The sequence below is a fragment of the Crinia signifera genome, unplaced genomic scaffold (assembly GCF_055691185.1).
Source record: "Crinia signifera unplaced genomic scaffold, ASM5569118v1 HAP2_SCAFFOLD_106, whole genome shotgun sequence".
Classification (NCBI taxonomy): Eukaryota; Metazoa; Chordata; class Amphibia; order Anura; family Myobatrachidae; genus Crinia; species Crinia signifera.
Genome location: NW_028142000.1, coordinates 484,524 through 501,894, shown reverse-complemented (window position 1 = coordinate 501,894; position 17,371 = coordinate 484,524). Strand labels below are relative to the sequence as shown.

The 17,371-nt window shown below is 44.4% G+C and overlaps 1 protein-coding gene and 1 long non-coding RNA gene across 4 annotated transcripts in view; one reads left to right on the top strand and one right to left on the bottom strand.

The window, feature by feature from the left end:
• LOC146052141 (uncharacterized) overlaps window positions 1-17,371 on the bottom strand; it is a 136,406-nt gene that overhangs the window by 56,149 nt on the left and 62,886 nt on the right. The gene's annotated exons all lie outside the window — the stretch shown is intronic.
• The window catches only part of LOC146052140 (prefoldin subunit 4-like), a 49,061-nt gene that overhangs the window by 29,466 nt on the left and 2,224 nt on the right, over window positions 1-17,371 (top strand). Inside the window, exon 3 of the mRNA XM_083167916.1 lies at window positions 16,341-16,478. Coding sequence (XP_083024042.1) covers window positions 16,380-16,478 — 99 coding nt within the window. The 5' untranslated portion in view covers window positions 16,341-16,379. The remainder of the gene's footprint in view (window positions 1-16,340; window positions 16,479-17,371) is intronic.

Genomic DNA, 17,371 nt, shown 5'->3' with positions numbered 1-17,371 from the left:
ACTAATCCCTGCTCGCAGATCGGCAGTCTCTCCTGATTGGCTGCCGGGCCGTGAGCTGCGATTTACTTCAGGAGATCTGCAAATTCAAAATGCAGCAGCGCTGTCTCAATACCCCTTTCACACTGACTGTCTGACCCATGTAATTGCTAGGACAAGCTGGTGCATCCCTGGTCCTGGCTCAGCATGAAAGAGTTTACCCAGTCGTACAAGGAATGGGATCATTCGTCAGACTGCATTTAGGTCTACAAGCATTAGGTCCACACCATTAGGTCGACTTGCATTTAGGTCGACAGGGTCATTAGGTCGACAGGATCATTTGGTCGACATGTGTTAGGTCGACAGGGTCATTAGGTCGACAGTGGAAAAGTCGACATGTTTTTTTTTTTTCCGGCACACTATTTTATTCTCCCACCATGCCCTAGTGGATGGTAGGGCATGAAATACCGCCTGTCAGCACATGTCGGCTCAAAAAAAAGTCAAATGATCCCATGTCGACCTTTTGCCTGTCGACCTTCCCCATGTCGACCTAATGACCTTATAAAAGTTGACCTAATGACCCTGGCGACCTAAGTCATGCCGACCTTCAGTCATGTCGACCTAAATGCATGTCTACCTAAATGCAGGTTTTTTCTTTATTGTTCAATGTTTGTTAAATGTCAATATGTGGTTTATATTTTCACTTAAATGGTTTTTATAAAGATATTAATAAAAGGTATATTTTAAGATACATTCCTTCTTCTCTTTAAAGTGCGCCAACAAAAAAGACAATCCTTCTCTGTCCCTTTTTTCTAAATGCAGGTCGACCTAGTGGTGTAGACCTAATGCTTGTAGACCTAAATGCTGTAGACAATATGACCGTATCACGTCGTACAATCAGATTAGCTGTTGTGTGAAAGGTGGACCTGGGTCATACCTAAAAGGCTCCTTATTGGCAGACTAAGGATTCTCGGAGATAATGTAATCTCCAAGCATACTGTATTGATGGTGACAATGTGGGAATAAACCAGGTTCACCAAGGTGGTGTGAAAGGGGTAAGTGTTTGGCTGCCAGTCCCCGATCTGCTTGACTCAGAGCAGAGACAGTCCTAGGGGGGTGGAAATAACAGCAGTCTCCAGTCTCCTGCAGTTCAGGAGCTTTGTATCTGGGTCCACAATCTCCTGCCATGCCCCTTGTTTTTGGGTCTGATGCAACAGTCCCATTTATCCACCTGATGGTGGTCCTGCAGCAGCACGTACACCTGCTCCCCCACTAAGGCTATTGTCACATTATTAAATGGACCCCATGCTCCCACATGTACTTCCCAGCAGTAATGTGATGGTGCAAAGGCCTCTCATACTCCCACACCTGTGATGCAGACGAGCCGCGGTGCCTGAGGAACAGCGTGGGACACAAGAAGAAAGAACATTGGTAAGTTTGTAACTGTTGCATAATGTGTAATGGGCTTTGCGGTGTGTCGCATAATGTGTAACGGGCTTTGCGGTGTGTCGCATAATGTGTAATGGGCTTTGCGGTGTGTCGCATAATGTGTAACGGGCTTTGCGGTGTGTCGCATAATGTGTAATGGAATTTGCGGTGTGTCGCATAATGTGTGATGGGCTTTGCGGTGTGTCGCACAGTGGCGTAACTATAAATTTTGCTCCCCCCAGCCAAAATATTTTCTGGCGCCCCCCCACATACTGTCCCTTAGGGAACCTAAGTACCTTACACTATACACTCTATGGTTAGGGCTATAGGCTGTGGTGTGTGTGTGTGTATGGTTAGGGTTATAGGCTGCGGTGTGTGTATGGTTAGGGTTATAGGCTGCGGTGTGTGTGTGGTTAGTGTTATAGGCTGCGGTGTGTGTGTGTATGGTTAGTGTTATAGGCTGCGGTGTGTGTAAGGTTAGGGTTATAGGCTGCAATGTGTGTGTGTGGTTAGGGTTATAGGCTGCAGGGTGTGTGTATGGTTAGGGTTATAGGCTGCAGGGTGTGTGTATGGTTAGGGTTATAGGCTGCGGTCTGTGTGTGTGGTTAGTGTTATAGGCTGCGGTGTGTGTGTGTATGGTTAGTGTTATAGGCTGCGGTGTGTGTAAGGTTAGTGTTATAGGCTGCGGTGTGTGTGTGGTTAGTGTTATAGGCTGCGGTGTGTGTGTGTATGGTTAGTGTTATAGGCTGCGGTGTGTGTAAGGTTAGTGTTATAGGCTGCGGTGTGTGTATGGTTAGTGTTATAGGCTGCGGGGTGTGAGTGTATGGTTAGGGTTATAGGCTGCGGTCTGTGTGTATGGTTAGGGTTATAGGCTGTGGTGCGTGAGTGTATGGTTAGGGTTATAGGCTGCGGTGTGTGTGTGTGGTTAGTGTTATAGGCTGCGGTGTGTGTGTATGGTTAGTGTTATAGGCTGCAGTGTGTGTGTATGGTTAGTGTTATAGGCTGCGGTGTGTGTATGGTTAGGGTTATAGGCTGCGGTATGTGTGTGTGGTTAGGGTTATAGGCTGTGGTGTGTGTATGGTTAGGGCTATAGGCTGCGGTGTGTGTGTGGTTAGGGTTATAGGCTGTGGTGTGTGTATGGTTAGGGTTATAGGCTGCGGGGTGTGTGTATGGTTAGGGTTATAGGCTGCAGGGTGTGTGTATGGTTAGAGTTATAGGCTGCGGTGTGTGTGTGTGTGTGGTTAGGGTTATAGGCTGCGTTGTGTGTTTGTGGTTAGGGTTATAGGCTGCGGTGTGTGTGTGTGCATGGTTAGGGTTATAGGCTGCGGTGTCTGTGTGTGGTTCGGAATATAGGCTGCGGTGTGTGTGTATGTGTATGGTTAGGGTTATAGGCTGCGGTGTCTGTGTGTGGTTAGGGATATAGGCTGCAGTGTGTGTGTGTATGTGTTCGGTTAGGGTTATAGGCTGCGGTGTCTGTGTGTGGTTAGGGATATAGGCTGCAGTGTGTGTGTGTATGTGTTCGGTTAGGGTTATAGGCTGCGGTGTGTGTGTGTGTGTGTGTGGTTAGGGTTATAGGCTGCAGGGGGGGTACAGTAGGTGTACACACTCACAGGCAAACTTGGTGCAGGTGTATTGGTGCAGTTATTGTACTTATCTGCTCCTGCAGAGGTCTCTCTGCTGGCTTGAAGTCTGCACAGCCGTGCAGTCTGGAGCAGGAGGGTTCTATTAGACAGGCAATGAAATAGCGCTGCAGGCGCTATGTGGAGACACCATCGGGCGGTGATTGACAGCTCCCCCATCATAATGGCACAGCGGGCTCTGTCTCCTCAGCTCCCCCGGCATAATGATACAGCGCGGACTCAGTCTCCTCAAAGCGGTTGCACATATAGCGCCAGGGCTCTCCTCAGTCACTACAGGAGGACGCTGATATGAGGTACACAGCACGGGCACAGCAAACTGTGCGGTGTGTGTGTGGTTAGTGTTATAGGCTGCGGTGTGTGTGTGTGTATGGTTAGTGTAATAGGCTGCGGGGTGCGTGCTTGTATGGTTAGGGTTATAGGCTGCGGTGTGTGTATGGTTAGGGTTATAGGCTGCGGTGTGTGTATGGTTAGTGTTATAGGCTGCGGTGTGTGTAAGGTTAGGGTTATAGGCTGCGGTGTGTGTATGGTTAGGGTTATAGGCTGCAGGGTGTGTGTGTGTATGGTTAGGTTTATAGGCTGTGGGGTGTGTGTATGGTTAGTGTTATAGGCTGCGGGGTGTGAGTGTATGGTTAGGGTTATAGGCTGCGGTCTGTGTGTATGGTTAGGGTTAAAGGCTGTGGTGCGTGAGTGTATGGTTAGGGTTATAGGCTGCGGTGTGTGTGTGTGGTTAGTGTTATAGGCTGCGGTGTGTGTGTATGGTTAGTGTTATAGGCTGCAGTGTGTGTGTATGGTTAGTGTTATAGGCTGCGGTGTGTGTATGGTTAGGGTTATAGGCTGCGGTGTGTGTATGGTTAGGGTTATAGGCTGCGGTGTGTGTGTGTGGTTAGGGTTATAGGCTGTGGTGTGTGTATGGTTAGGGCTATAGGCTGCGGTGTGTGTGTGGTTAGGGTTATAGGCTGTGGTGTGTGTATGGTTAGGGTTATAGGCTGCGGGGTGTGTGTATGATTAGGGTTATAGACTGCAGGGTGTGTGTATGGTTAGAGTTATAGGCTGCGGTGTGTGTGTGTGTGGTTAGGGTTATAGGCTGCGGTGTGTGTGTGTGCATGGTTAGGGTTATAGGCTGCGGTGTCTGTGTGTGGTTCGGGATATAGGCTGCGGTGTGTGTGTATGTGTATGGTTAGGGTTATAGGCTGCGGTGTGTGTGTGTGTGCGCATGGTTAGGGTTATAGGTTGCGGTGTCTGTGTGTGGTTAGGGATATAGGCTGCAGTGTGTGTGTGTATGTGTTCGGTTAGGGTTATAGGCTGCGGTGTGTGTGTGTGTGTGGTTAGGGTTATAGGCTGCAGGGGGGGTACAGTAGGTGTACACACTCACAGGCAAACTTGGTGCAGGTGTATTGGTGCAGTTATTGTACTTATCTGCTCCTGCAGAGGTCTCTCTGCTGGCTTGAAGTCTGCACAGCCGTGCAGTCTGGATCAGGAGGGTTCTATTAGACAGGCAATGAAATAGCGCTGCAGGCGCTATGTGGAGACACCATCGGGCGGTGATTGACAGCTCCCCCATCATAATGGCACAGCGGGCTCCGTCTCCTCAGCTCCCCCGGCATAATGATACAGCGCGGACTCAGTCTCCTCAAAGCGGTTGCACATATAGCGCCAGGGCTCTCCTCAGTCACTACAGGAGGACGCTGATATGAGGTACACAGCACGGGCACAGCAAATTACAGTGCTGGGACCCCCCCCACAAGCAGCGCTACAATTGAGGGGCTAACTGCGCTGTCACTCAGAGATGTGACAGCGCAGGACCGCCTATACCTGGGGATGGTGGCTGCAGGGGACAAACAGCCTGCGGGCTGCTGCTGGGGTTGCCATGGAGAAGGTTGCCGAGCGCACCTCTCCAACACCTGTGGCCCCGGCTCCCCCCCGCCACCGCTGGGGCTGCCTCCCTTATACACATGACACACATAATGTTTGTTACACATACTGTATGTCGCACATTATTAATGCATTTATACTTGACACACATAATGCCCCTTACAGATATTGCGAACACTATTGCACAACCAACCCACCCGCAGACAGCACTCGCACAGCCACTGTGATCCTCTGCTTGGATACAGATGTTTCCTCATACATCTTGACTCAATAAGCCATGCAGCTCTTGGCCAGTTCTGCTAACGTTGGGTGCCTTTTTTGCTGAAAATGTATCTTATTTGCATTGTTATAACCAGCACACACAAGGAGCTTCCGATGATTCAAATGCTATGCGGCATGCCTATATTCTGTGTGCGACTGTGGCTGTACCTGCATACGGAATGCTATCTTACAGTGATTTCTATGAATACACTATTTCATATGCAGATTCAGCCTCACTCACACACAGAATATAGGCATGCTGCATATCATTTTAATCAGCAGAAGCTGCTGATGCCCCTGGGCGTTCCAAATGCCCTAGGCAATTGCCTAGTTTGCCTATGCCTAAGGCCGGCTCTGATTATTATCATCATCATGATTACTATTATTATTATTATAGCAGGGTTGCCAACCCTCCCGGAATGACGGGGAGGATCCCGAAAATCCCCCTACCGCCCTCATGTACCTGGTTGCAGAGAAGCTTTAAATTGCAGCGATTTGCGGCTTTTCTGCAGAAGGGGTGGGGCTAAATATGCAAATTGCACGTATTTGGCCCCACCCCCTCATCGGAGACCCGCATATTGCGGGATTTGCATTACTGGGGGCAAGGACTGATGATTTCTCCATCAGGCCCCACCCCAGAAGTGTTGCTGACAGTCTCCTCTCCGGGGTTCTCCTGGAGAGGAGACTGTAAAAGTCGGCATCTCTGTATTATAGTTCTGCACTAAAGCAAGAGAGTATTATTTTTGAGCCAACATATAAAATGCACCAAAGAGAACAAGAAATGCACCACAGAGAACAATAAAAATATAGGCTAGTCAATGCATGGGCAACAGTACAGGAAAAAAGAAAAATACATTTGTAAAATAACTGGTTGGTAAATACAATATAGCAGTCAAAATCTAAATATTTTTCTGCCCTCTGAATATGTGCCTAAATAATATATATGATGTATACAGCCTTGAGTATATTTCTATATGCATATTTATTTATACAAATCTAAGACAATTATTAAAATCAGAAGGATAGTATAGTAAAAATGCAAAGACATTGGAGTATAAATACTAAGTGGGGTGATTTCCTTTGCTTAATCCAGCAATATTATTATTAAATGCAAAACATGCTTAGCTATAATTTCAATATTATTGTAGTTTTAAATCCTGCTTTACTAAATACAGTCACAACACTACATTTTCTAATCATATGAGATATAAGAGAACGTGCTTTCTTAGTGCATGCCACTAGATGGCGTCATAAGAGCAACTATATTTCCCTTCTGCAGCTCTGCTCCTCCTGTACCTTTAGGCATGATGATTTGGAACTAAAACATAAAAGTGACTATACAGTAAGTGTGACAGAGGGTGTCGCTAGAGAGCTGAATGAGCGAACATCACTGGCATGCAATGCAGCGTAAACAACTTATTGGTATTCGGAAAATTGCTCTAATTGTCTTCTAGTGGGCCTTATTCAGATCTGATCGCAGTACAATTTTTTTGGAAAATGGGCAAAACCATGTGCACATGTATAGAGAGAGTTACATTTGTGTGAGTTATTTTGTTTCTGTGCAGGGTAAATACTGGCTGCATTATTCTTACACTGCAGTTTAGATTTCAGTTTGAACACACCCCACCCAAATTTAACTCTCTCTGTACATGTTACATCTGCCCCACCTGCAGTGCACATGGTTTTGCCCATTCTCCCAAACAAATTTGTACTGAGCACAGATCTGAATAAGGCCCAGTGTGTAACCTGCTTAACATTTCTGGACTACTGTGCATGCAAAAATAAACAGTATTTACCCTGCATAGAAAAAATATAAATGTATTTGCTCCCCTTGCTTTGCAACATTGTCTGTAACAAATATAAAGTTACTTGCTTTTCCTGCTTTACTTCCAAATCAGAATCACCCTGTAATAATTATAAAAGACATAAAAAAACAACTGGCACTAGACTGATATTTAGATATGTGTTGTTATTAGCGAAACACAGGGGCATAATTCAGACATGATCGCCAGGCTGCATATATTTGCAGCATAATGAGCAGGTTAATGCCACCCCGCTTCAGCCAGAAACACGCCAGCTCTGGTTGTGTTGACAAATCGGTTCCAGGTGAGCACCAGGGAGGCCCCTGATGTCAGTGCACCCAACCACGTGACTTTGAGCATGAGTTTCGAACAGTTGTGGGTATCATATACTGTTCACTGTGGTACACCACCGGTACAGCTATAGGTGCCTCTGGACCTGATTGTCAGTTACACACATACACTCAGTATATACACTTGATAAAATTTGTTAGCACAATCAGATTGTCAGGGCAGTGAATTTATGTAAGCATTGAAGCACATAAGGATAACTCTTACCAGGCAGTGGACAAGCAAGCAGAGACAGGGAAGTGTGGGAGTGCCACCGGACTCAAAAAGCATTTGCACTAAAGATGGAAAATTAATATTTAATGTAGCCCCCCACCATACGCCACCCCCCTTATTATAATGAGTATGCTTACTTACCTGATTTGTTTGTAACTATTGAATTTTAAATCATTACCATACTTTAGGAGAGAAGCAGAATATAAACATCCTTGCTTTATTTATAGACCGTCATTAATTACCTGCAGACACAACTGCTTAATTAATGTATTATATGGTCATTAATTGCACAATGTTTGGTACGGGCCGCATTCAGGCATTACTTGCATTAAAGTGGGAACTTGCCTCTGGCAATGTTAACAGGGATCTGTTTTATATCACTATATAGTTACAGAGCCATCTGCACAAATAGTGCGACTGTAAAGACAAGGTTATTGGAAACGGTTATTATCGTGAAGCATAAGACAAGGTGTGATTAAAGCATTGTAACCTGATAATGCCGTCATTAGTGAATTTCTTTTACAAGAATATGAAGAGACTTTAAGATGATAAGAAGGCTACAAAGGTTATTTACTAACAAAGTGCAAGTGTATAAATCCCACTTGTTTCGAGGAATCTCCTATATAGAAGCAAATGTCTGATTTATAGCTACCAGTTACTGTAAATGTTAAACTTTTAGAGTAAATAAATTCAGGAGTCATCTTCTTTTGACACCCCCAGAATGATGCTGTCTTTGGGTCTGATTCTTTGCAACTTTGTCTATTGCAAATATAAATGCAGAAGGAGGTGCCAGACATCCCCTCGCTGCATTTGCGATCCCATCGCTGTGACTGAGGTCACAGCCTGGGATTAACATCATCAAACAAAAGAGATGAAAAACCAGCGCTATGTTCTTAACCCCTTACCGCCGCAGCCTGTTTTTGCCTTCCTGACAGAGCCCTTTTTTTCAAATCTGACATGTATCACTTAAGTGGGGATAACTTTTTATTGCTTTTACTTATCCCAGTGTTTTTGAGATTGTTTTCTCGTGACACATTGTACTTTAAGTTAGTGGTAAATTTTGGTCGATACAGTCTGTGTTTATTTGTGAAAAATACCAAAATGTCATAAAAAAATTGAAAATTTAGCAATTTGCAAAATGTTAGATTTTCTGCTTGTGAGACAAATAATCATACCACTCAAAATAGTTAATAACTAACAAAGACCATCTTTGCTGATGACACTAAACTGAGTAGAATTATTGAATCAACAGAGGATGTGAACATACTTCAAAATGATCTTAACAAACTAGATGAGTGGGCTAAAAAGTGGAAGATGAGGTTCAATGTGGATAAATGCAAGGTTATGCATCTCGGGAGACGTAACCAGTGTGTAAGTTACAACCTAAGCGGGGAGGCATTAGGTACTTCAGCACTTGAAAAGGATCTAGGAGTCCATATAGATAATAAGCTGGGGTGCAGTGTTCAATGTCACATTGCAACAAAAAAGGCCAACAGAATTCTAGCATGTATTAAAAGGGGCATGGAAACTAGGGACTCAAAAGTAATTATGCCACTGTACAAGGCATTGGTTAGACCGCATCTTGAATATGGAGTACAGTTCTGGGCCCCACACTATAAAAAGGACATCATGGAATTGGAAAAAACCCAAAGAAGAGCAACAAAGCTTATCAGGGGAATGGAGAATTTAAGCTATGAGGAGAGATTAAGCAAGCTAGGACTATTTACACTTGAGAAGAGACGTTTAAGGGGGGACATGCTCAACATGTACAAATATATCAGGGGCCAATATAAGGAACTCTCAAGCACTCTTTTTACTGCAAGAAAGGAAACTAGGACACGAGGGCACGAATTTAGATTAGAGGAAAGAAAATTTCGTTCCCTCAAAAGAAAAAATTTCTTTACGGTCAGAGCAGTCAAACTTTGGAACTCTCTTCCTGGAGAGGTGGTGTTGGCAGATACAATAAATACGTTCAAAATAAGGTTGGACAAGCATTTATTGGATAAAAATATCCAGGGGTACTAATAAGAACCATATTCTGTCTTTTACAAGGGATAAGCTATTAAAACGTAGGTTGAACTAGATGGACGCAAGTCTTTATTCAGCCTTATCTACTATGTAACTATGTAACTATGTAACCATATGTCTACTTTATGTTACCATCATTATTTCAACCTCCTTTTAATTTTTTTGGACACTAGGGGGCAGCAGAGACAAAATTATACACAGAACACGGAAAACGCTGCAATTGACTGTTCACATTTGAACAGCCAATTGCAGCGATCGCCGATGGGGGGGGGGGGGCATCGCTGCCCCCCCTGGGCCACGAGGGAAGATGTCTGCTGTCAGGGACAGCAGCCATCGTCCCTTTGTCACCGCGTCTATAGACGCGGTGACAGTTTAAAGTCATGACGTACATTTATGCCATGCGTCGGGAAGTACATCCCGACCATGACGTAAATGTACGTCAAATGTCGGGAAGGGGTTAATTGCTCCGCCGTGAAATCCTATGGGTTCTGAGTGGCTTGACTATCTGTTGGAACCACACTTTATAGTTCAGACCCACATTCACATAGCAGTTTCTTTAGGGAAATATCCCAAGTCAAAACGCCATTTTTATATATTCGACACTTACTTAAGAATTCAGTCTCGCGTGCCCGTAACAGTTTTTTTTGACCAGTGATATTTTTCAATCAAGACAAGACAGGTGTAATCTGTATGAAATTTACTTAATGGTTCAATCTCGCTTCCCATAGCAGGTTCTTTTGGAAAACACAATCCAAATGCTTAAAGGTATAAAAGCATTTAATATCCACGAAATCACAAAAAACATGTATAAAACAAAGTTCACAAAAACACTGTTGAGGGGCGGGGTGGAAACCAGATGTAGGAGTGAGATGTTCCGGCCGCCGGCGCTGCAGACGTGGCGGGCTGGGCTGGGATTACCATCATGACTGTTGGATGCAATGTTTCCCACAGGTGGATTCATCTGCAGAGACATTTGAATCAGCGTATACTGCTGAATGAGACACTTTGGGGGACCCCCTGGCCAGGGCTAAAGGGTCTGTCCCCAGCCCCCCTGGGCTGTGGGGGATGGGCTGATGCCAGTAAAGTGTAAAACACAGAATAAATAATTGGTTTCTGTTGTGGAACAACATGCTCCAGCAAGCCTCCACTGCATGCATGGACTTGGAGAACCACAAATCCCAGCATGCGGGGCATTAATGGGCCCTCAGGTTCTTGTAGTTCTACAACAAAACCAATACCTAAATAAAACACACAAACACAACGTAATAAAGTATAACTTTTATACACACCACACATACTGTATATACTTACCTATAGGGTCCACTGTAGGCCTGTCCTCTTCTACATGTAGAATCCATAAGGTACCGGTGAAAATAAATCATACTCACCACCCCATCCAGTGTAGATTGTGTCCTCTTTGGTCTATGGCGTTTGTCCCAATAATGCGTCGCAGCAAACCTGGTCGCACGGTGGCACATTAAGTCTGACAGTATGGCATAATATGGAGTTACAGGTGAGTGAAATAGCAGCGATTATGTCATTTTTTTTAATCACCGCTGCGCATGTGTCAGATGCACTACTTTATTGTACAACACTGAACTGTACAGTATGTTAAATAGACATTTTTGTCTGAAAATACTATTGCATAGACGTGTGTCTCATTATGCTATTTATTACAGGCTATGGGGATAAGTATACAGTATGGTCGAAGTACATATTGTAGCAGGCCAGACTCTGGTCTATGGCTACCATGTTTCAACTAGGGCTTCATGGGAACCCACATCTATGGAGCCAATGACAGGATAGTTTACACTTGTGTAAGGGAATCGCCGTATGTGCGTCCCATTACGCTATATACAGCATGAGCGACCAGACTCGAGCGCTAAGCGTGTTAACAATATAGCTACCGGGTTTCAGCCAAGGCTTCAAGGGAACCCACATCTTTGGAGATATCGACGGCATACAGTACTTTACACTTGTGTAAGGGCATTGCTGTACGTGCGTCCTATTACGCTACATTAGTTAAACACATAATTATGCTACTGAAAGAATGACATACAGTAAGAGCAGGCCAGACTCGAGCACCAAGCGGGTTAACAAAATGGCTACTGGGTTTCAGCCAGGGCTTCATGGGAGCCCACATCTGTGAAGCTATTGATGGCATAGTTTACACTTGTGTAAGGGAATTGCTGTACGTGCATCTCATTACGTTACTCTAGTTAAACACAGAATTACGCTACTGTATGAATGACATAAAGTAAGAGCAGGCCAGATTCAAGAACTGAGCGGGTTAACAAAATGGCTACCGGGTTTCAGCCAGGGCTTCATGGGAGCCCACATATTTTATTAATGGCATAGTTTACACTTGTGAATGGGAAGGGTGGGTACAGATATGTTAGCTATAAGATGGTACCTTAAAGTTGAACTGCACCTCCAGTGACCTTCCCTTTTTTCTGGTAATGACTCCACTGGCTTTCCTAAACTATTGAAGAGAGACTAGATCTGTACCATTGGCATATTTATAACTAGCTGACCCGCCCGGCGTTGCCCAGGAAAACCTTGGGGTTTCTTTATTTCCAAAATTGCTGAAAAATGTCATCTTACAGTATGCTGTGACAAAGACCTAAGATTGTAATTTGTTATAGATTCCACCATAATGTTAGAATGTGTTTGCATTGATACTCAATGATGGCAATGAAATCAGGTGTGGTGTTGTTGTTTGAAACACCACACTCCTGAGTTGAAAACTTGTATGTGTTGATGAATTCCACATCCACTCCTCAGATTTAGCACCTACTGTATGACATATCCTCCAACATCTGAGGGTCAGAAATCGGTACAAAATTTAGAAAGGGACATGTCCACACCTCAATTTCTATACTTTCAATGGTACAGTTTCTAGGGTGTGTAATTACCGGCGCTGAGTGCGTGGGGTCCGGGGTGGGCGTTACTTACCGCGCCATAATTAATTAAAAATTCACTGCTCCCTGCCACTGCCACTCCCCTCACCGAACCTGCATGCAGCAGTCTCTGAGGTCTGGGGATCTATAAAGCACATGCACCGAGCATCTCTACCAAACAGTGGAGCAGCCCCTGAGTGTGGGAGCATGTCCTCGGGCCTGGCCACATGATGTCATGACGCGACGCACATTATCCGCACCACTGTAATGCACCACTGGGAATGGGTGCAATGGGCCAAATTCTTCCCTACACCCGCCGGACAAATCCACTGATCCAGCCATCACAATCATCAATGGATGCATTGATAAGGTTTGGAGTTTAAGAAGTTGAAGAATAAGACTGAAAAAAAGAATTGCCATGTTACAAAGTGTACAATTTACTCAATAAATCGTGAAAAAAATAAGTTCTGATTCAAACTGATAATTGTTTGGATGGGGTTGGTTGTGAAACAAATCTATAGGTGGGGGTATGGATATTGTGGGCATAATTGGTGTTTGTTACACCTACAGGGGGCCCTCAATTGATGGGATTTTCACTACAGTGTCACGGTCACAGTGTCACCATAGGGGGATTCCCAATTGGGGTCCAGGTGGTCTTTTAGGGACCCTTTACAATCCTGTAGGTCTCTTCTCCTTGAGCTTACAGTCTCCCTTAATGATAGTCAATCACTGAGGGAGACCGTAGGCTCCAGGAGAAGAGACCAACGGGATTGTAAAGGGGTCCCTAAAAGACCACCTGAACCCCAATTGGAAATCCCCCTACGGTGACACTGTAGTGAGAATTTCTCATCAACTGGGGACCCCCTGTAGGTGTACCAAACACCAATTATGCCCACAATATCCATACCCCCTCCACCTATCAGTGATCAGTTTGAATCAGAATTTATTTTTTAATCCTACTTTCATTTCTTGATTGTACTGTACTTCTATGTACACATATTTTTTTCACGATTTATTGAGTAAATTGTACACTATAACGTGACAAATCTTCATCTCAGTCTTATTCTTCAACTTCTTACACTCATAACATTCAAACAAATGCATGCAGCGCTCATGCCCATCGACCAAACATTATCTATGAACCAAAAGAGTCTGGGAAACCCTTAAGGCAGAGCAGTGCCTGATATCCAACTGACTAACAGGGTGAGTGCAGTGTACCCACTTTGTATTGATCAATGGGTGTATTGGCCAGGACAAAGATTTCTCAGTGCAACTGGCCGGGGAGCGCAGTGACGGGCTGGAGGACTGGAGAGACGGATATGGGGAACAAAGTAGAAACGGTACATTAGGTACAGTTTTTATTTGCCGGTACAGACGGTTAAATAAACGGCAAATTATTTTTTATGTGTTCTGTGTGTTTGTGTGTGTTGTACTGTTTTTGTGTGTGTGTTGTAGTGTATGTGGTTGTGTGTGTTGTATTGTATGTATCTGTCCAATGCGTAAGTGTGTGAGGTGTGCTACGTATATACAGTATGTGTGTGTTGTGTCTTTGTGTATCTGTGCAATGTTTAAGTGTGTGTTTTGTGTGTGTCGTACTGTTTTTTGGGTGTGTGTGGTGAATGTGGGTGTGTGTTGTGCTGTTAGAGGTATGTTATGTGTGTGTGTTGTGTGTATCTGCCCTATGTGTAAGTGCATAAGGTGTGCTATGTATAAATCTGTGTGTGTGTAGTGTGCTGTGTGTATCTGTGCAATGTTTAAGTGTGTGTTTTGTGTATTGTACTGTTTTTGGGGGGGTGTTGTAGTGAATGTGGGTGTGTGTTGTACTGTGAGTGTTGTGTTGTGTGTATCTGCCGAATGTGTAAGTTTGTGATGTGTGCTACGTATATATATGTGTGTGTAGTGTGCTTTGCGTATCCTGGCAATGTTTAAGTGTGTGTGTTCTGTGTGTTTGTTGTACTGTTTTTGGGTGTGTGTTGTAGTGTGTATGGATTTGTATTGTACTGCATGTGGTGTGTTGTGTGTGTGTGTATCTGTCCAATGTGTAAGTGTGTGAGGTGCTCTACGTATAAATGTGTGTGTTGTGTGCTATGTGTGCGTATGTGGTGTACTGTGTGTGCGTGTACAATGTGTATGTGTGTGTGTGTGTGTGTGTGTTTTGTGGTCTATGTATATCCTCAATTATTTCCTAATTGTTTAAAGCCTTCACCATAATGTTAGTTAATGTGCAGGCATGGGTGGGCAAACCCCATTTAAGAAGGATCGCCTATACAATGCAATCTGGGTGGAATATTACCTCCCAGGATCGCATTGTAATGTGCGAGCAAATCACTGGGATTTACCTTTCTGTACTCCCTCCCTGCTATGCCCTCAGCCAGGTGGTCTGCCAACAGTATGGCCTGTATCCCATAGGCTACAACGGGCTACCGCCATCCCAGAATGGTGGTATCCCTGGACCCGATGCTGCCCGATATTGATACATCAGGCAGCATCACCTCCCCCAAGAAACCTGTGGGGAAGCTGCTACAAGTGAAGCAAGTGGAATCACAGCGGGAATCCTTCCATCTTGCATTCGGGGAATACTTAATATTTGCGGCTTTACCCTGAAAACGGGTGTTTTCGGGGTATTGACCACAGATTTTAAATGATAAATGGACCCCACTGCAAGCTAATTATGTGATCTGTATCCCATAAGCAAATGCCATATTCAACAACCATGAGCAGTATCCTGGTTAATCTGACAGTATTGCATCCTCCATAGAAACCTATTGGGGGTGACAGCTGCAAGTGAAATCAGATTTGATGCTGTCCCTCACATACATCATCAAATCAGTGGTTCCCAACCTCAATCCTCAAGTACCCCAGACAGTTTATGTTTTCCAGGTCCTCCTGCAGATCCTTTCATTCACTGACACATTAAAAACATGTACTGTTGCTGGTACTTGAGGACTGAGGTTGGGAACCACTGATTTGATGATCCTAAATACTTGTACACACACTCACACATTGAACACATGTTGTGGGAGAATAAGTAGAAAATATTGGTACTGCTTTCCTAGCACGGCGCCCGTCTCATTGATTGTATGCCTTAAGTTTAAGGTACTTAAGGCATACAATCAACGCGATGGACCCGATTTTTTTTTTTTTTATCTCATGGATCTTATGCATCCATGAGATAAAAAATCGTGAGCCCCCAATAACCATTGTTAACGCCACCAGCACTATCAACGCCAACCCGAAGCGTGGCGAGCACAGCGGTACGCGTCCTCCGACCCTTTCATACCCCCACGTCGGCGTGGAGTTGATTTTATATAGTGTGGCGAGCCACCGAGCCCGAAGCGTGGCGTACGGATGCGGACTACTTTACATGTATTCCGCGTCCCCTCGCAGGGCTCGCTGCGCTCGCCACACTATATAAAATCAACTCCACGCTGATGTGGATAGTGGGGGTATGAAAAGGTCGGAGGACGCGTACCGCCGCCCCTCTCGGGCTCGCTGCGCTTGCCACGCTTCGGGTTGGCGTCAATAGTGGGGTGGCGTTAACAATGGGGAGACCATTTCACCCATGAGGGGGGGTTAGCAATTAAAATTGGGGTTTTGGGGGCTTTTTACATTGATTCCAATGTAAAAATCTTGTCGATCGCGTCGGTTGCATCATCTCATGTATCTTATGCCGCACAAACACATAAGATGCATGAGATGCTTGAGATATCAGCCCCACACATACAATCTAGATCGTGGGCGCCGTGCTAGGAAAGCAGTACCAAAATATTTTTTGATAAATGGGCCCCTAGAAGTAATACAACTGGCAGCTGTATTCATCATTGACAAATGTAGTAAAATAACATTGACTTCCTTGTGAAATGTCCCCACAGAAAGAGCTTCAGAATCTGGAAGATGCCTGTGATGACATCATGATGTTAGAAGATGCCCAGCTTATTCCTTATCAAATTGGCGACGTCTTTATAAGTCATTCCCAGGAGGAAACTCAGGAGATGCTGGAAGCTGCAAAGGTTGGTATCTTGTGGAGGAAGAAGTGAACTGTTCATAGTATGCAGAAGCATTTATTCAGTGTCATTATTAATCATCAAAACACATCTAGAGGTCCTTAAGCTTTATGCAGTTCCTGTGTGTATGCATTTCCTTGTGTTGTATGATATCGCCCAGGCATTATGGAGTTTATCTTTCCTGGTTCATTTGTCTTCAAAGAATACTGCATTGTCCTGCTTACCTGCTGCCTGTCACATATACACTAAAGGGTCATGTTATAAATGGTAGACAATGTCTAGGTCGACACATTGACAAAAGGTCGACATGAGTTTTTCACTATTTTTGGTGTCTGTCGACATGGACACCGTATAAGTGTGTGACTTCTGCACTTTTCATGCTTCAGGCACACTATTATATTCCCACTCTATATGAAAACTATTCAAGTTCCCAACCCTGCTCTTCACTGGGGTCAGACCGAGACCCGGAGTTTTTCCAGCTTTATAAAACCGGGCATTTTCCCAGGTCGTCAGTAAAAAAAGGGTATTATTCTTTGTATTGGAAGTGTGCTTTACTGCTGACTCGTTCTCAGAGTATGCGTATCTGAATACACCTGTTTTAGTTCTAGTGATAGACCTACATATACCAGCACTGACTGATACATTTAACATGAAGGCTTATCTGAGGAAGGTGTTACCAAGGATAGAGGAAAATAAAAACTGCTCTGACATGATGGTCAATGCCAAAATTCCATTGGCTTCATTTTCCAAAGACTTTTACAATATCAACCGGTGTCTCTAAGAAAGCCATGGTCATAGAAAATACTTACTGGATTTAGGCTGTGGGATGAGGTTAGTTGCCCATGGTAATTTACAATTGCCAGTGATGCTAGCAGTCATCCAGGATTTTTTTTTTCCTG